The sequence below is a fragment of the Eptatretus burgeri genome, chromosome 1 (genome assembly GCF_056783735.1).
Source record: "Eptatretus burgeri isolate ZD-2024b chromosome 1, Ebu_testis_v1, whole genome shotgun sequence".
NCBI classification, from domain to species: Eukaryota; Metazoa; Chordata; class Myxini; order Myxiniformes; family Myxinidae; genus Eptatretus; species Eptatretus burgeri.
The window spans coordinates 2,632,146-2,652,670 of NC_140961.1; the positions used below are offsets into that span (position 1 = coordinate 2,632,146).

Sequence of the window (20,525 nt, forward strand, 5' to 3'; positions counted from 1 at the left end):
TGCTTTTGTTGCAATTTGTGGGAGGTCATCCGACGTTTTGACTGTACTTCAAGTCCATGCCCACTCCTCTGGGGGGAAGAAAAGAACAAAAAAAAAATAAGAAAATACAAAAACTACAAACAAACAAATAAACATAATTTTTTAAAATTTCATTAATTAAAAACATTTTTTTGCATTTCTTCCTTGGATCTTGTGCAGTTGGGGTGGTGTGGTGTTGTGCACACGTTATGGGCTGAATGGCCCCCACCTGTGTTGGATTTCCTTGTTATTCCTTGTTAACATTACCTTCACAACAACAAGTACACCACCAAGAACAGGATCGCATCCAGAAAAATTGACAGACGGAGTGACGATACAAATAGGACATTGAATTGGGGTGTTACAGAATAAGATAAGAGTTTAGGGTGCCATCAGTGAAAAAGGTTGAAAAGTACTGCTTTACTTTATCGTTCATGGGGGAAAGCACCTCCACCACCCACGTGTTCCCCCCGGGGCCTCCACCACCCATGTGTGCCTCCAGGGGCTTCCACCACCCATGTGTGCCCCCGGGGCCTCCACCACCCATGTGTGCCTCCAGGGGCCTCCACCACCCATGTGTGCGTCCTGGGGCCTCCACCACCCATGTGTTCCCCCCGGGGGCCTCCACCACCCATGTGTGCCCCCGGGGGCCTCCACCACATAAATTAGGTACTGGTTGTCCCGACACAAGACACGAACGTGTATTGGTGTGCGTGCGTGCGTGCGTGCGATATAACCATGTATCAAGACCATGATGTTTTGTACCATTGCCAACCCCCACTCCCCACCCCAAGCCATTGTTCTTCCAAACATCCAGTTTTCCCCTCCTGTGAGTTTCCTTGTGTGTCCATCTTGTTGATTCCTACCCCCATTCCTCCCCACACCCATTGTTTGTTCACCTCCGCCCTTGACCTTCAACTCTGCTGTTGGTGTTTACTTTCTCACTTTCTCTCTTTCTCTCGTGTTCGTTTTGTGTCCTTGTCCGTCCTCCACTGATTAGTGCATGAGCTCTTCCATTAAAAAAAATAATAATAATAATACAGATAATACCCCTGATCGCTCACCTCGTTGAATCATGACACCAAGGAGGACGTCAACAAATACCAAATATCATTTGAGCCAAGTTTAGTCACAATACCATCAGCAGTTTCGAAGAAGCTCGCTCCCTGCTTGGTAAGCGCTCGCTCCCTGCTTGGTAAGCGCTCGCTCACTGCTTGGTAAGCGCTCGCTCCCTGCTTGGTAAGCGCTCGCTCCCTACTTGGTAAGCGCTCGCTCCCTGCTTGGTAAGCGCTCGCTCCCTGCTTGGTAAGCGCTCGCTCCCTGCTTGGTAAGCGCTCGCTCCCTGCTTGGGAAGCGCTCGCTCCCTACTTGGTAAGCGCTCGCTCCCTACTTGGTAAGCGCTCGCTCCCTGCTTGGTAAGCGCTCGCTCCCTGCTTGGTAAGCGCTCGCTCCCTGCTTGGTAAGCGCTCGCTCGCTGCTTGGTAAGCGCTCGCTCCCTGCTTGGTAAGCGCTCGCTCGCTGCGTCAGACAGAACATTTTGGGATTGTGAAGCAACGGGGAGGGTGAGGCTTGTTTTCCGTGAGGGGCCGAGGGGGTGGGAAGGTGTCCAACTTGATGGAGGTTTATTACTAATTATCAAGGTAACATTGTGCGAGTCAGTGGGAAGTCAGACGTCGACTTGGGGTGAACTTTCCGAAACACGACCCCAGCTAGACACCCCCGGGTCATGTGGTCCACGTTACTCGGGCCTCGCCTCGCCCCCGCGCTCGCGGCCGTGACCCTGGTCACCCCGGAGCCACGAAACACCGCTCAGGATCGACCACTCACGGTGAGGGTTACCTGCCCTGTGTGTTTGTGTGGTGTGTGTGTGTGTGTGGTGTGGTGGGTGTGTGTGTTTATAAACGGATTTTATAACAATGGTTCGAGTACACGAACTTCACCCTTGGTTATTCCCAATTGATCACGTGGTATCTTTGAAAACACCTTTGTCCTTGCTCCAGGTGCACCGTGACGTTGTCCGTCCACGTGACTACAAACAGCACAGTCGAGCTGTAGGTTCGAGTCGGTTCGGTTCGGTTCGGTAATTTGACTTTAATGACTTTGAATTGATGATGTTCCTCGTGTGTACAGGACCAGTCCGCAGTTGTTTTTTTCCTTTTAATGAAGTGAACAATCGTTACCTCAGGTTTGATGGACTCTTCACAAATGCCGTTTGACGCTCGGTTTGAATTTAAAATGTTGGTTTGTATGGACGACGAGAGTACCCGCCCGATGGGCGGTCTTGTTACAAGCATGCAACACGTTCTTCTGACGAATACCTTTATTTGGGCGGTGTATAGGCAACTAACATCTCTGTATAGACATTTAAAAAAAAATCAAATAATCCGTTTTCCGTGCATGAAGCAAAAACATCCCCACTGTTTATAATTCAAAACACCTCACAGCACTGGAAAACGTGCGGGCGGGAAAACTGTCCTGTAAATGGGGGAGACTTGTAATACCTTCGCTCACCTGGTGGGGGCGCGACACGACACACATTTACATCGAGAAATTTCCTCCCTCTCACCTCCACGACCACGGGCAAACATAAAAACACCACCCAGAAACATTAATTGGGGTCATGCTGATCCTATGTAGCAAGTCTGGATGGAATCGGTCCAGAACTGGAGGAATAGCGCAACGCATGCACGCACGCACACGCACACGCACACGCACACGCACACGCACACGCACACGCACACACACACACACACACACACACACACACACACACACACACACACGCACACGCACACGCACACGCACACGCACACACACACACACCAGTCTGTGAATGAATTTTAGTTCGGATTGTGATCCAAGCACAACTTGGACAGAAGTACCAACTGAGTTGATCATGTTCCTTTAAACACTCTGTTGTTCCCAGCATGTGTGTATATCCCAGTTGTGTGTTCTGGGAATCTTCCCTGCCCAGTTATGTTACTTCATGCAAGCATGGTGTATATTTAAATATATAAAAACTAACAAAGCGGCGAATTGAGAACTTTCACCAGATCAAGATCACCAAGAGTTCAAAGGTCCGAATCAGATTCCCATGCAATGGTTGCAGTCAGTCTCACAGTAGCAACAGCTTCAGTGTCTACATTTACCTCCACCACCAAAGGTGAAGGACGGATTCGGATTCGGACGAAACTTGGTGGGCAGGTTAAGTGTCTGACAAGGAAGAATTGCTTCAATTTTGGTGAAGATCCGAATCCGGATCAGGATCTGATAATGTTTTCAGTGATTCTTCACTATTGAGTGATAGGGCTAAACTGATATATAGCACGATATCTCAAAAAGTTGTGGACGGATTTGGACGTAACTTGGTGGACACGTTGGGTGTGTGACACGGATCAATTGGTTTGATTTCGGTGTAGATGCGAATCCAGATCTGGATACAATAATTATTTAATTACCTCTGCCACTGAAGGGGAAGGTGGTTATGTTTTCACCCCTTTCTGTCTGTTTGTTGGATTCGCTATATATGCTAGATATCCCTTATTATCGGGTTTTCCGTCTGTGTGTGTGTGTGTGTGTGTGTGTGTGTGTGTGTGTGTGTGTGTGTGTGTGTGTGTGTGTGTGTGTGTGTGTGTGTGTGTGTGTGTGTGTGTGTGTGTGTGTGTGTGTGTGTGTGTGTGTGTGTGTGCGCTCGCGCGCGCAACGCGAGGCTCCGCAGCACAAACCAGCGAACCGATTTCGATGAAACTTTGCCAACATGTGCAGTATTTGTTGGGAATGTGTGCGTTTGAATTTCGTTGCCTAGCAACCACCCGTTGCTGTGCAGCAGCCGAAAAACCACGTGCAGTATTTTAAATACTTGTCCTTCAGTTTTCAATGTAGAGAAGCGAGACTTCAGAATTAAACACTTCGAGATATTTAGAAAATTTTACTTGAGCCGATTTTTGATTGAGGTTTATTTTTCAAATGGTAGTCCTTCAAAAATCGGGTGTCTATTTACCGTCATTTTTATGAGGGGCTTCGGATTGTGGGCGGAGCTTCGGGAAAGTGGATGTGGTTGATGAAAAGTGGGAGTGGTGTAGGAAAGTGGGAGTGGTGTAGGAAAGTGGGCGTGGCTTATGAAAAATATTGTGTGGCTCAGGAGGTGTGGTCAAACAAGAGTATTGAGAGAAGTTTATTGGGTTTTCCGTGTGTGTGTGTGTGTGTGTGTGTGTGTGTGTGTGTGTGTGTGTGTGTGTGTGTCTGCAACGCGAGGCTCTGCAGCACAAACCAACAAACAGATTATTTATTTATTTATTTACCGAAAACGATTCCCCACCCACACACCACCTCCAATTATTGGATTCGCTATATATGCTAGATATCTCTTATTGTCGGGTTTTCCGTCTGTCTGTCTGTGTGTGTATGTGTGTGTGTGCAATGTGAGGCTCCACAGCACAAACCAGCGAACCGATTTTGATGAAACTTTGCCAACATGTGCAGTATTTGTTGGGAATGTGCGCGTTTGAATTTCGTTGCCAAGGCAACCACCTGTTGCTGTACAGCGGCCGAAAAACCACGTTCAGTATTTTAAATACTTGTCCTTCAGTTTTGAATGTAGAGAAGCGAGACTTCAGAATTAAACACTTCGAGATATTTAGAAAATTTTACTTGAGCCGATTTTTGATTGAGGTTTTATTTTTCAAATGGTAGTCCTTCAAAAATCGGGTGTCTATTTACCGTCATTTTTTATGAGGGGTTTAGGAAAGTGGGCGGAGCTTCGGGAAAGTGGATATGGTTGATGAAAAGTGGGAGTGGTGTAGAAAGGTCGGAGTGGCGTAGGAAAGTGGGCGTGTTGTAGGAAAGTAGGCGTGGCTTATGGAAAATGGGCGTGTTGTAGGAAAGTAGGCGTGGCTTATGGAAAATGGGCATGGCTTATGAAAAATATTGTGTGGCTCAGGAGGTGTGGTCAAACAAGAGCATTGAGAGAAGTTTATCGGGTTTTCCGTGTGTGTGTGTGTGTGTGTGTGTGTGTGTGTGTGTGTGTGTGTGTGTGTGTGTGTGTGTGTGTGTGTGTGTGTGTGTGTGTCTGCAACGCGAGGCTCCACAGCACAAACCAGCAAACCGATTATTTTTCAAATGGTAGTCCTTCAAAAATAGGGTGTCTATTTTCCGTCATTTTTTATGAGGAGTGTCAGTTGGCAAAATACGCAATAGGAAAAATCTTGCCAGGCAGAGGAACAATTGTATGTGAACCAATACGTCTTGGCAATGAATCTTCGTCGGTGGATCGGTCAGAATGAAAAGCATCGTATCCAGCGCTTCGATCCTAGCGAATCCCTCGTCGCCTGCCGGCTTGTCTGTCTCTTTATCTGTTTGTGTGCAGGATATCTCAAAAGTTGTGCACGGATCTGGACGACATTTTGTGGACAGGTTTGGTGTGTGACAAGGACGAACTGTTTAGATTTTGGTGAAGATCTGGATCCGACTCCGACTACTAGAATTTTAAAAGTGATTCTTTACCATCGAGAGATAGGGCTAAATCGATATAGTACTGTATAGCATGATGTTTCAAACATGTATTGTGCCCGATATGTTTTCGTGGATCAGACATTACATGGTGGAGGTGTGCACTCTACCGAGTGCCCTTCTAGTTTTTAAAATGATTCTTCACCATTGAGAGAGAAGGCCAAAAGTGTGATATTGTTACGAATTTGGAAACCTTGTACACACAAACAGCCAGAGTCCCTCAGCTTAGTTATTTCGATAAGTATGTGTTTACAGTTAGAATCCCCCCTTTGTCTAATGGGAATTACATGTGTGCACCGAATTATTTTTAGTCAGGTTTATTACATCTTTTACATCCTTAACTACAACAACGACAACAACAGCGCGCCGTCCTGCACTCGACCCGGTCACCATTACGCACGTGTTTTTGGCTGAGGACGTGCGCGGAGCCTTCGTCTCCTCGGGTCGAAGCTCCGCTCCGAGGAGGAGCAGAGAGCATTTCCTGCAGCCAATGAGTGGAGAGCGAGCACCACACACGCGCCGCAGCCAATCAGGAGGCCGCCACGAGTCGTCTGACAACCCACCGTCTAATCAGGAGGCGAGTGGTGGGGAGAAGATGCCCCTCCCTCCTCAAGAGGATGAGTGTGGCTGTCTGGACCAGCATTCGGGAGTCTGTGATCGTGGCGATTGTGGCGCAGAGTGTGGTTGTCGGGACCAGCGTTCGGCAGTTGGTGATCATGGCGATTGCGGCGTGGAGTGTGGTTGTCTGGACCAGCCTTCGGCAGTCTTAGATCATGGCGATTGCGGTGCGGTCTGTGGTTGTCTGGACCAGCGTTCGGGAGTCGGTGATCGTGGCGATTGCGTTCTGCAGGATTGTGGCGATTGCAGCGCGGTCTGTGGTTGTCTGGACCAGCAGTCGGTGATCGTGGCGATTGCGGCGCCGTCTGCGGTGGTCTGGACCAGCGTTCGGCAGTCGGTGATCATGGCGATTGCGTTCTGCAGGATCGTGGCGATTACGGCGCAGTCTGTGGTTGTCTGGACCAGCAGTCAGTGATCGTGGCGATTGCGACGCGGTCTGGACCAGTATTCGGCAGTCGGTGATCGTGGCGATTGCGGTCTGCGGTCTTGGTGGCGAGTGCGGCTTGGTCTGGGTCGTGGATTCGATTCCCACCATGGTGTTTTGCGTTGAAGCTCTTGAGCTGGGATCCCCGTTCCCATCCACGGACTCCGAGCTCCACAAGTGGGGGTCCGATGAAACCGCACGAGGCGGGGAGGTACCGGGCTCTACTGAAAATAGACCCATGAGGTCCATTTATTGCGTGTGTGTGTGTGTGTGTGTGTGTGTGTGTGTGTGTGTGTGTGTGTGTGTGTGTGTGTGTGTGTGTGTGTGTGTGTGTGTGTGTTGCTGTCCTGTAAGTAGAATTGTTTAAGTGCCTTGTACATACCTGCATTGCTTTTAGTCGGTTTAACTCTGCTCTATGTGTCCCCCTTCCCGATTATTGTTGTTAAATGTACCAGCTCGTTTTCTGTGCTTTCCTCCATTGGCTTCGCATGGTGCGTGTTGCGAATTGGTAGGGCCGTTCGTGCCGTGTATTGTTCATTTTGTCCGGCGCAGCTTTTGTAACTTGCGCTCGGTTATGCCGGATCTGAATCGGTGATAGCGACTCAATTCGGACAAAGTCGGTCGAGGGTGTGGTTTTCCCCGGTAGTTGGACGACGTGAGTACTTAGGCAAATTGGAAGTAGACAAGTGGACCCCACCTCACGCCGTCAAAATATTTGCGACCACGGTCCTCTAAGTGACCCGTGACCTTTCGGAGTTGTCCGAGAGTCAGGACCCCAATTCCGGGTGTTCGGTGGGAGACGACTCCAAGGTGGCAAGATCACAAAAGCTGTTTTCTTCTCAAAAATAATTCTCCACAGAAGGTTTGAAACTATCAGAGAATACAATTCAGGAAATCCTACTCGTTTAGATGCCTACTTCCAGAAAGCCATCACAAACGTGTTAGCTCACTTCAGATTATTGCAAGAGTTCAGTCCCACCAGCCTCCCCTTGATCCCTCTCTGCCCAACTCCTTCCCTGCATGACATCACCGTACCTATGTCCCAAATAGGTATGGTCCTGCACGTTCTGGGATGTTCAAGATAACAGCTTGGTTTTCCAACACTCACAAGAAATAAAGCTGTTCATCGGAAGACATTACCATTCTCTGAGTATAACCATTGTGTTGTAGTTACACGACATGATGGAGCTTGACAGAACCTGTGACAATTATGCCCAAGGTGCCATTTAAGCCTTAATTGGAAAAAGGCCTTGCGCGCGCGCGCACACACACACACACACACACACACACACACACACACACACACACACACACACACACACACACACACACACACACACACACACACACACACACACACACACACACACACACACACACGTTCCCTTTGTTATGTTGTGTCCTGATCTGTTATGTGTTCTTGCTCTTCCATGAGCCTTGACCATGCATAAAAAAAAAAACTAGAATGGCACTCGGTGGAGTGCATCCTTCTGCCAGGCTGAACAGTTGACGTTTTGTAACCCTCCTGTACAGGGGCTTGGTGACCTGCACCACGCCGATGGGCGTATGAACATGAACGTGATGACAACTTTCCCAAAGAATGCTGTTTTATTATAGAATGAACAAAATCGTACATAAAGAATATTAGTTCATACAAGCAGAATGAAAATATCAAGCAACGAGAAGGGCACTCGGTAGAGTGCATACCTCCGCTACGCAATCGGGCTCAATACATGTTTGAAATATAATTTTTGGGCCAATCTCTCAATGGTGAAGAATCACTTTAAAAATTAAATAATTATCGTATCCGGATTCAGATCTTCACCAAAATCGAATCAATTCGTCGTCACGCACCCAATAATCACATGACTCACAAGAATGATTGCTCACCTTCACTCTTTCACTCTTTTTCCCCACCTTTGGAACAAACTCCCACAATCTCCTCAATCCCACTCTTCCCTCCAGGTCTTCAAAACAGCTGTTCTCCGCCATCTCTTATCGCCCCCCATCCAAATCCTCGATCTTTTCTAACCCCGTTAATCCACCCCAAACCCACCTCCTTCAAATTCCCTGATTTCCTTCCTGAAAGTCCCTGTCGTGCCCATGTTGTTTACCCTGTGTATCCCACCCCATCCTTCTCCCTTCCACAGATCTCCTCATATCTCTGTTCCACACTTTTTTTTCCTAGTCTCCTGCTCCCCTTGTTATACGTTCTGTGTTAGCTCTTAGATGAGTCTTGACATTGTATATAATTGAAAAAATAAAAGACATGGGTGGAATATAAATATATATTTTACATTTAGACTTGGTTACATCACAAGTATGTGTATGAAGTTCTTATTGTTGGACCTTGACTATCTCTATTAATTACAGGCTATTGGAACATACCCTTTTGACCTCTTCGTCCCTTTGGGCCTTTTAAAACCCTTTATACCCCCTGAGACTTGGCTCTGGCGGTATCAATTTTTTTCCAAATCGATATACCGGTGGGGTCATACCAGTATATACTGGTATATAGGTATTACTAGAATATATGACCCGTTGTTTCGCTGATGGAAATACCAATCTTTTCTTTGATGGTGAATCAATTGGGCAAGAAGAAAAGGGATTCCTCGGAGTGCGGGGATAACTATTAACCAGCGTCGCAAGTTGGCGTTTTCAGTTTCCCCACGTGTGCTTATGTACCCATAAATATATATATTTTTAATTTTTTTTTAATCACAAACCTTCCTGGGAGTTCCCTGGAATCCACTGTAGTTGGATCTATTGAAATCCGTTAATCCATTCTCAAGTTATAACACGTCAAACAGACGGACAGACAAACATGGCTCCTTTTATAATATGGATTTTAATAAATCAATAAATTTCGATTTTTCGCACAGGTTCCAAAATAAGCAATGGTGCAATGGTCAATTACATATTCATATATGTGACGTACACATCATTGACACACAGTAATTTTTAGAGTATTCCCACACGGGCCTCCCCCCTGCCCCCCACCCTGCCTCCCCCCCCACCATGATGAGAACGGTTATTTCACTTCCAACTTGAACTTGTATTAAAAATTATTTTGTTTTAACACGAGATCAGTGTTTTGCAATTGGCATAGGTCGGGATCCATCGCTATCGCCATACCGGTATGGCTATCACGGAACACCGTGTCAGTATGTTCATACCAGTATCACTTCGCTTCCCTACACTGGTATGGCTATCACGGAACACCGTGTCAGTATGTTCATACCAGTATCACTTCGCTTCCCTACACTGGTATGGCTATCACGGAACACCGTGTCAGTATGTTCATACCAGTATCACTTCGCTTCCCTACACTGGTATGGCTATCGCAGAACACCGTGTCAGTATGTTCATACCGGTATCGCTATCTCAGAACACCGTGTCAGTATGTTCATACCGGTATCGCTATCCAAGAACACTGTGTCAGTATGTTCATACCAGTATCACTTCGCTTCCCTACACTGGTATGGCTATCGCAGAACACCGAGTCAGTATGTTCATACCGGTATCGCTATCGCAGAACACCGAGTCAGTATGTTCATACCGGTATCGCTATCTCAGAACACCGTGTCAGTATGTTCATACCGGTATCGCTATCCAAGAACACTGTGTCAGTATGTTCATACCAGTATCACTTCGCTTCCCTACACTGGTATGGCTATCGCAGAACACCGAGTCAGTATGTTCATACCGGTATCGCTATCTCAGAACACCGTGTCAGTATGTTCATACCGGTATCGCTATCCAAGAACACTGTGTCAGTATGTTCATACCAGTATCACTTCGCTTCCCTACACTGGTATGGCTATCGCAGAACACCGAGTCAGTATGTTCATACCGGTATCGCTATCCCAGAACACCGTGTCAGTATGTTCATACCGGTATCGCTATCCAAGAACACTGTGTCAGTATGTTCATACCAGTATCACTTCGCTTCCCTACACTGGTATGGCTATCGCAGAACACCGAGTCAGTATGTTCATACCGGTATCGCTATCCCAGAACACCGTGTCAGTATGTTCATACCGGTATCGCTATCCAAGAACACTGTGTCAGTATGTTCATACCAGTATCACTTCGCTTCCCTACACTGGTATGGCTATCGCAGAACACCGAGTCAGTATGTTCATACCGGTATCGCTATCCCAGAACACCGTGTCAGTATGTTCATACCGGTATCGCTATCCAAGAACACTGTGTCAGTATGTTCATACCAGTATCACTTCACTTTCCCACACTGGTATTGCTATCACAGAACACCGTGTCAGTATGTTCATACCGGTATCGCTATCCCAGAACACCATGTCAGTATGTTCATACCGGTATCGCTATCGCAGAACACCGTGTCAGTATGTTCATACCGGTATCGCTATCCAAGAACACTGTGTCAGTATGTTCATACCGGTATCGCTATCCAAGAACACTGTGTCAGTATGTTCATACCAGTATCACTTCGCTTCCCTACACTGGTATGGCTATCGCAGAACACCGAGTCAGTATGTTCATACCGGTATCGCTATCCCAGAACACCGTGTCAGTATGTTCATACCGGTATCGCTATCCCAGAACACCGTGTCAGTATGTTCATACCGGTATCGCTATCCCAGAACACCGTGTCAGTATGTTCATACCGGTATCGCTATCCAAGAACACTGTGTCAGTATGTTCATACCAGTATCACTTCACTTTCCCACACTGGTATTGCTATCACAGAACACCGTGTCAGTATGTTCATACCGGTATCGCTATCCCAGAACACCATGTCAGTATGTTCATACCGGTATCGCTATCGCAGAACACCGTGTCAGTATGTTCATACCGGTATCGCTATCCCAGAACACCGTGTCAGTATGTTCATACCGGTATCGCTATCCCAGAACACCATGTCAGTATGTTCATACCGGTATCGCTATCGCAGAACACCGTGTCAGTATGTTCATACCAGTATCACTTCGCTTCCCTACACTGGTATGGCTATCCCAGAACACCGTGTCAGTATGTTCATACCGGTATCGCTATCGCAGAACACCGTGTCAGTATGTTCATACCGGTATCGCTATCCAAGAACACCGTGTCAGTATGTCCATACCGGTATCGCTATCCCAGAACACCGTGTCAGTATGTTCATACCGGTATCGCTATCCAAGAACACCGTGTCAGTATGTTCATACCAGTATCGCTATCCAAGAACACCGTGTCAGTATGTTCATACCGGTATCGCTATCCAAGAACACCGTGTCAGTATGTTCATACCGGTATCGCTATCCAAGAACACTGTGTCAGTATGTTCATACCGGTATCGCTATCCAAGAACACCGTGTCAGTATGTTCATACCGGTATCGCTATCCAAGAACACCGTGTCAGTATGTTCATACCGGTATCGCTATCCAAGAACACTGTGTCAGTATGTTCATACCGGTATCGCTATCCAAGAACACTGTGTCAGTATGTTCATACCAGTATCACTTCACTTTCCCACCCTGGTATTGCTATCCCAGAACACCGTGTCAGTATGTTCATACCGGTATTGTTATCCCAGAACACCGTGTCAGTAAGTTCATACCGGTATCGCTATCCCAGAACACCATGTCAGTATGTTCATACCGGTATCGCTATCCCAGAACACCATGTCAGTATGTTCATATCAGTATCGCTATCCCAGAACACCATGTCAGTATGTTCATACCGGTATTGCTATCCCAGAACACCGTGTCAGTATGTTCAAACCGGTATTGTTATCCCAGAACACCATGTCAGTATGTTCATACCGGTATTGCTATCCCAGAACACCGTGTCAGTATGTCCATACCGGTATTGTTATCCCAGAACACCGTGTCAGTATGTTCATACCGGTATCGCTATCGCAGAACACCGTGTCAGTATGTCCATACCGGTATTGTTATCCCAGAACACATTGTCAGTATGTTCATACCGGTATTGCTATCCCAGAACACCGTGTCAGTATGTTCATACCGGTATCGCTATCTCAGAACACCGTGTCAGTATGTCCATACCGGTATTGTTATCCCAGAACACATTGTCAGTATGTTCATACCGGTATTGCTATCCCAGAACACCGTGTCAGTATGTTCAAACCGGTATTGTTATCCCAGAACACCATGTCAGTATGTTCATACCGGTATTGCTATCCCAGAACACCGTGTCAGTATGTCCATACCGGTATTGTTATCCCAGAACACCGTGTCAGTATGTCCATACCGGTATTGCTATCCCAGAACACCGTGTCAGTATGTTCATACCGGTATCGCTATCGCAGAACACCGTGTCAGTATGTCCATACCGGTATTGTTATCCCAGAACACATTGTCAGTATGTTCATACCGGTATTGCTATCCCAGAACACCGTGTCAGTATGTCCATACCGGTATTGTTATCCCAGAACACCGTGTCAGTATGTCCATACCGGTATTGTTATCCCAGAACACCGTGTCAGTATGTTCATACCGGTATCGCTATCGCAGATCACTGACTTTGCACAGGCTTTCTAAAGCACACCCAATTCATATAAATAACCAATTGGCAATTGCTTTAAACTATCCACGAGGGCAAAGAGAAACACGATTGCTTATACAGAACTGATGAGCTCAGATGCTGAGGTTCAAAAGTGAAAAACTACGAGACTTACTTCCTGCTATGTCTTGATGTCATACCTTTTATTGTTCTTGTTCCATGTTTAGTCAAGTGCATCAAAGCCTTTTAATCATGTGTGGTATTTAAAGACTGGAAACACCTTTCTTCGATTTGTTGGTCATATACCGGTATGTTTTTTTTTTTTTTTTTTTTTTTTTTTTTTTTGTTCCGCTATACCGGTATGTTCATAATTGAAATACCAGTATATCGATATATCACCGGACCCTACCTGAGACCTTTTCGACCTTTACACCTTTTAGACCGCTCGGATACCCTGACCCTTTTGACCCATTGACCTGATTTAAATACTTTAGACCTTATAGACTCCTTAAGACTGTTTTAAACCTTTTAAGACCCCTTAGACCCTTCAGAACCTTTTGACACTTAAAATCTCTTAGACCTTATAGACCCTGTTAGACTCTTTCGATCTGTAACTACTCTACTGTTGAATCATACCCTTTAGACCACTTAGTTCCCTTGACCCTTTAGACTGCTGAGACCCCTCGACCCTTTAGATCCATTTGGACACTTTAGATCCCTTCAGACCTTTTAGAACCTAAAAGACCCTTTTTGACCCTTGAGCCTCTTAGACTTCTGAAGAAATTTACATCGTTTATACCCATTAGACCTCTTTCGACCCCAACGACTATTGGAAAATGTCCTTTTGATATATAGACCCCTTGAGTCCTTTATAGACCATTATAGATCCCTATATACCATTTGAGCCACTTAGACCATTTAGACCTTTACACCCCTGAGACACATTTGACCCTTGAGACCCCTTTAGACCTTTTCAGATCTTTTGACTTCCACACCTTTTCAGACCTTTGTCATGTAGACCATTTAGACCCATCATTTGCAATTAATGACCTTTTATTTCATAAATCCTTCCATTTATTTGCCACACAAAATACAACACACAAGACAAGAGAAGAAAGAAAGATGTTTATGACTTTCTACCTCTGTACAACTTCCATAAACAACAAAAATCCACAGACACTTCTCTAATCGCACCGCCATAAAACCGAGAAACACCAGCTCCCTTGGACAGTGATCGTGTCTGTGTAAGATCACATGACATGCCATCGTTTTTGGTCATGCGACCCCCCCCCCCCCTTTCTGTGAGCAAGAGTGAGGCTCTACAGTCCGACTTTTGTCTCCGTATATTTTCATTAACGGACGGTTATGGACAGTTTTGTGATTTTTTTTTTAACCTGGTATATTGGCTTTGAGTTGCATCAGTATGCAAAATGTCACCTTTCAAGTGCACCGAGAAAGTACTAAGAATTTCCTTCACTGAGTGTGCAAGTCAGTGAGTGGTTACAAAAATAAATAAATAAATAAATGTAATACATAAATCTCTTTCTCACGACTGACTGACTGACTCGCTGACTGACTGACTCACGCATTGACTCACTGACTGATATTAAAGATTGGTACCTTCCAGGTGACGTAGAAGGCTGAAATTTTTTGTGCCGATGGACATCGAAGCCGATACACTGGAAAAAAATCACAGAATCATCAGACAACATCCATAAATGGAAATATAAATGAATGAAAAATAACGCAGGTGAGTGACCCAAGACAATGGGGAAGCACAGTAACTTTGTGTGCTGACAGACATCAAAGCTGATACACGAGGAAAAATATCACAGAACCATTGGAAAGCATCTGTAAATGAAAATATAAACAAATGAAAAAAACGAAGAAGAAAATAAATAAATGAAAAATCAAATGCAGGTCAACATCCTGAGACAATGGGGAAGCATGGTTCGTATGCTTACACGATATGTAAGCACGTCCCGCTGGTATATATATATATATATATGTTGTCTGATGTATATATACCCCATGTTGGTATATATATACCCCATGTTGGTATATATATATATATATATATATATATATATATATATATATATATATATATATATATATATATATGTATATATATGTATATATACACTGCGTCAGGAAGGTCATCCGACGTAAAACATGTACCAAATCACTATGCGGATCATACGGATGATCCGCTGTGGCGACCCCGAAAGGGAGCAGCCGAAAGAAGAAGAAGATATGTATGTATGTATATATGTATATATGTATATATATATATATATATATATATATATATATATATATATATATATATATATATATATATATATATATATATATATATATATATATATATATATATATATATATATATATATATATATATATATATATATATATATATATATATATATATACACCCGGCGTTGCCCGGGTTCTTTTTGAATGAATTTAATCTTCTGTACTGAGGTCTGACGCGATCCCAGTATCAGTTCCCTATTGGGCCACGGCAGTCATAGTCGAAGGGGTTGGTGACGGGAAACAAAAAACACCTCTGCAACAAAAATTGTTGGGACGGGCCCCGGGAAGGTTATAGGCTAGGTGGCAAGGCCCCTCGACTGGGGGGGGGGGATTTTAGATGGTAGTTTATATTTAATGGGATTTTACGGCTGTGGCCACTGTTGAAATTGATTACGATTGGCTCCTGATTCAATGAATCAAATGCTTTACAGAGATCAACATAGGCTGCAAGTAGCCCCCTGCTGAAACTCTTGTCTGCGTTCAGTGAGGACCCAAAGACCAATGATACGGTCAGTCATTGACATCTTTTGTGTAAAACCTGACTGCTCTGGACGCTGGTGCTCAAACAGATGGTGGCGAACCCTAACAATAATTATCTGAGCAAAGACCTTGCCCGGCACTGAGAGCAGCATCACCTCTCGGTAGTTGTTGCAGTCTTGGTGATCACCCTTCCCTTTCCAGAGAGGGACGACAAGGCCCCTCTTTCAGTCAGTTGGGATGATGCATGTGTTCCCAGCAGGCCTTCAGTTCGGTCTCCTCTGCCAAGAGCCCACCACCCTCTGCTCTAACTGCAGTACACAAATTGACGTGCTTGGAGGAACACAATGCGCAAATTCCCCTGTAAGCAGGATGAGAATCACTTGACCACAAGTGATGCTCGACCCCCTCACCAATTCCTTGCAATTCACAATTTTACGCCTCAGCTCCCTAAACAGCTCAGCTCTGACAGTCAGCCTGGCTCTGCGACTGGTCAATGCTATCCAGTGTCTCTTGAGGGACATAATTCTTCTTCGCCCTCCGGTGAGTTCCATGACATCCACCGGCAACATTACGGATGGTGGTCTTGAAGGCACTCCACAACTCTTCAGGACCTCCCAAAGCACCCAGACCCTACAAATCTCCACTAAGCCTGTTCGCAAACTCCTCAGCTACCCTCTCATCCTTGAGCTTGCCAACATCCCACCTTGGCTGGGATGCTACCATTCTTCTGGATTTAAGCTACAACTTCAGAGTTGCGACAACAAACCATGGTCAGTATTGAGGAATTGAACACTCCAGTAGACTCTGCAGTTCTGGATCATCCTCTAGCGACCACCAACGAGCACATGGTCAATTTCCTTTGCCACACCGCCAGCGTTGGAATACCAAGTCCAGCGATGAGCTTGTGGGCGCTGAAACCATGAACCAGCCACCCTAAGTCCATGACTTCTTGCAAAGTCAAGGAACTTAGTGCTATTCTGGTTCATAGTTCCTGACCCATGGGGACCAACACAGACCTCATAACCGTCCCTATCAGTTCCAGTCGATGCATTGAAATCCCCCAAGACTAGAAGTTTATCTCGTCTGGGGCACTGATCAACCACAGACTCGAGTGTGGCGTAGAATGCATCCTTCACGGTGAGATCACTCGCCTCAGTCGGAGCATAAACAGAGACCACGGAAATGACACCTAAGGAGTGACGAATCCTTAATCTCATAATACGCTCGTTGACCGGTGTTACCTCAATTATCATTGGGGTCAGCTTATTGGACACAGCTACAGCAACTCCTTGGGTATGGTAACCATCAGAGCGACCAGACCAATAGTAGGTGTAACCACCCACCATTATCTCGCCGCAATCCGGTCTCCGAACCTCAGAGAGAGCCGCAATCCCCATGTCCAAACGCTTGAGCTCAGATGATAACAGAGACAGGTGATCATCCTCTCTTAGGGATAGGACATTCCAGGCACCCACCCGAAGGGACCGCCTCAGGTTAACCCAAGGAGACCACCGTCTGGTGGACGACACCTCAGCACCACCCCGACACACACTACTGCAATCTGACCTGGGAAGGGTACCCCGTTGTTTCTCTCCTGTCATCAAAGATTTGGGGTCCCCGAAGGCTTTGCACCAATCCTGTTATCTGGTGAGCTGTCCTGCAAAGTGCAGCTGCACAGGAGGTACTCCCACGGAGTGGGTTTTCAGGTTTTTTTTTCTTGTGCTTTTTTTTTCTTTGCCACCATTGCCGGTGGAATGTTTTGTGGAATGATGGGTTTTAGGGTGGCCGGAGTGCAAATCTTGCCACCATCCTCCTCATCGAAAGTAACCCAACTGCAGGAGGACGTCCGCAGACACAGTTGGACACGAGATATGGATGGCCGTTGGCTCACAAGGAGCTCCTCCGCCTTTTGACAGGTTTTGATTTTAATCCTGCTGGGTGTCCATATCCAAACACCCTCCTCACCAGAAAACCTGGTGGGGGAGACGGTTTAGTCGCTGACAACCTGACCATGGAACAGGTTAGTACAGGTTTACATGGTACCTGAAGCAAGTCACAGATCTAATCTGGCCTGACCTGGCATACAGGTTCCATTTATCATGGGAATATGTCAGCATGGGTTGTTGCGGTGATTTTTTTTTCTTCATCAGGTGAAGTGTTTGTGATGAGTGTGCTATTGTTTGGTGAGTGGTATGAAGGTCTGAGGCGAAATGGCGGTTGAGAATTGGCGCCAAATGCACGAGGACTCGCGCAGTGCGAACGTACTGCAGGCGCTCGCAGCGTGCGTGCTTAATATATGTTGATTGGCGTGCGTGCTTAATATATGTTGATTGGCGTGCGTGCTTGCTTGCATGTTTCGTATGAGAGAAAGAGATGTAGCAAAGAGTTAAAGAAAAATAATGGCAGAACCGCGTGATTTACAGGTTATAAGAGATCTAACTGAAAGAGTCCCACACAACGCATCTTTCCGCTTTACCAACTAGACATCAGGAATGGTGGGTCAACCTGCTGCAACCACGAGGCATGTTGGTCGGCCCATTGGCCTCTGCATCCTCAGTGGATAGGATTCAAAATTCGATGCTTTGCCTCAAAAGAATCCTTCAGATTTGTTGCCATTTGTAACTATTTCCTAAATTAGCCCCTGAGGCTCCATTGTGGGCCTTTCGATGTTAAATGAATGAATTCACAATGCATATCGTATTTCGAGACATTTTAATTATCTTTTCAGTCTTACAAATACCACATCATCCCACAAGTGCCGATGTCGATAGGTTTCATGTTCGCGAGACTTACAAAGGATTGTGATTGTAAGGAAAGTGTTGCTAAGTGCCCTTGAATCGTCAAATCATTTAATGGTTGTGAACAACCAGACTCTGTGATCTAATGGTTTGGAGTGTCTGCTACGATTCTTGGAGGTCGTCGGTTCGAACCCCAGCGGAGTCATGGGAAAGACTTAAAGAACAAAAGGGTACGTGTTGCTTCCTTACTTGATGCTCAGCGTTGGAAAAGGATAGATCACGGTTATACAAACACAGGTTGGCATCCATTGCTGAGGCTTGATTGGCCTCATGGCCTCCCCTGCGTCGTGGTGCCATCACGCCCTTTATCTGCGTAGTTTGTAAGAAGTCGTTTATTTAATTCAAAGGAATGAGCTGTCGATGTTTCCCAGCATTTCCTGGTGAATTTCAGTAAATGAGAAATTCCCGAACGCTGCTACGTTAATCATACCTGTCCATGCACACGCAATGTCCATTCTGTGTTCGTCTCGTGGTTTAATTGTATTGGGGGAGCTGTGTGAGCATGCATGCAATTATCCGTTAAAGTGTTTTTGATTTTTTATACCATTGAAACATTTGCATCATGAGTTGCAACATCTGAAGCTCCTTTATATTATTACATAGTCCTCACATCCAGGTAGCATTTTGTTGGCTGCAGACGTTTTGATGTTTTTTTTTTGTGTTTAGGAAATGGTTAAAAAAACTGGACTGAAACGACAGCAATTTTCCGATTTTCAGCCGTCGTCATATGGAAATTTTATTGAGCAAGTGGGATTGCAATTTACGATTATTATCAAAAATGCTTTCGGCGTGTTCATGATCCGTTTGCTTTCAAATGACTGCGCACTTCGAATCGTACCGAGATGCATTTGTACGACTACTAATACTACTACTTGCTATGGAAGCCCATATTATTCCCATATTTAAGAGGGGTCGACTGGGCAACCTTTTGGCCCTTGAGTTGAACAAAATTATTCGTAGTTTGTCCTTATTTTTTGAGGAGTCGACTTAATTTATTGATGCGTCGACAGGGCTGATGTTCGTCTGGAGCTTATTTGTTCAGGGTATCAGAGATAACTTATCCACTCTTTGTGAAAGACATTGTGGGATATTTAACATTCACCAATGACCAGTGCCAGCAGATGGGTCTGACTGAACATCCTTGTAATATACGGCACACACATTGATGCCTCACACCGTGTGTGTAAAACACCAGGATGACAGTTCATCGCTGAGTCAGGATTCCAACACACTCTAAACAGCCCAACAGCTCAGAGGAGAGTATGGATACATATCGGCTATCTTTCCAGCCCATTATATGATCCAAACTATGATATGACTTGTGCTATGCAGAAAAAAAAACTTTTGGGATCATTAGTATCGAAAGCAGACACTGTGGTTCTGTTGCCATGGCGTATGTGAAGGAAGAATTGTACACTGCTCAGCAATTTAAACTTTTCAGAACAACTTTTTTTTCCAATTTAAAACTGCATTTGGACACTCAGTTTTCTGCAAACAAAATTCAAAAGCTTGAATGAAATGGATCTGGGCACCTCTCTCATGGCAGCCAAAAGCAGATTGTGGAGTAATTCAATTCACTCCTTTTGTATGAGTGCTTGAGGAGGAGATTGGGACCATACTCTGTGCAGAGCGTTCGTACTACTTAAGCAGTCTCCTTGGCTGTTGAGCACAATCCTGGACGGGTCGCCACTCCGACACAGTATACCAGCAAGCTGGCACTCATTTTGCCGACCCCGGAAGGAACAGCTCAGTATTAATTCAACAGCTGAGCGGGATTTGAACTCGGGACCCAAGGATCCAAAGCCCGCCACCCTAACCATTAAGCCAACACCAGGCAAAGTGCTTGAGGAGTGACAAAAACTGTCCAATCTTT

The 20,525-nt window shown here is 45.5% G+C and overlaps 1 protein-coding gene across 11 annotated transcripts in view; it reads left to right on the top strand.

The window, feature by feature from the left end:
• Window positions 1-1,538: 1,538 nt before the first annotated feature.
• The window catches only part of PLA2G4F (phospholipase A2 group IVF), a 236,579-nt gene continuing 217,592 nt past the window's right edge, over window positions 1,539-20,525 (top strand). For 8 of the 11 annotated variants that reach the window (XR_015055403.1, XM_085870923.1, XM_085870874.1 and 5 more), the window contains exon 1: window positions 1,916-2,069. Coding sequence is in view for 8 of the 11 variants with exons in the window: in XM_085870923.1 (XP_085727049.1) it covers window positions 1,935-2,069 (135 nt within the window). In the remaining 3 variants the exon portion in view is untranslated. Of the gene's footprint in view, window positions 1,847-1,915; window positions 2,070-2,163; window positions 2,204-20,525 lie in introns of those variants that run through there. The other 3 variants (XM_085870902.1, XM_085870959.1, XM_085870938.1) reach the window with 3 other exon arrangements.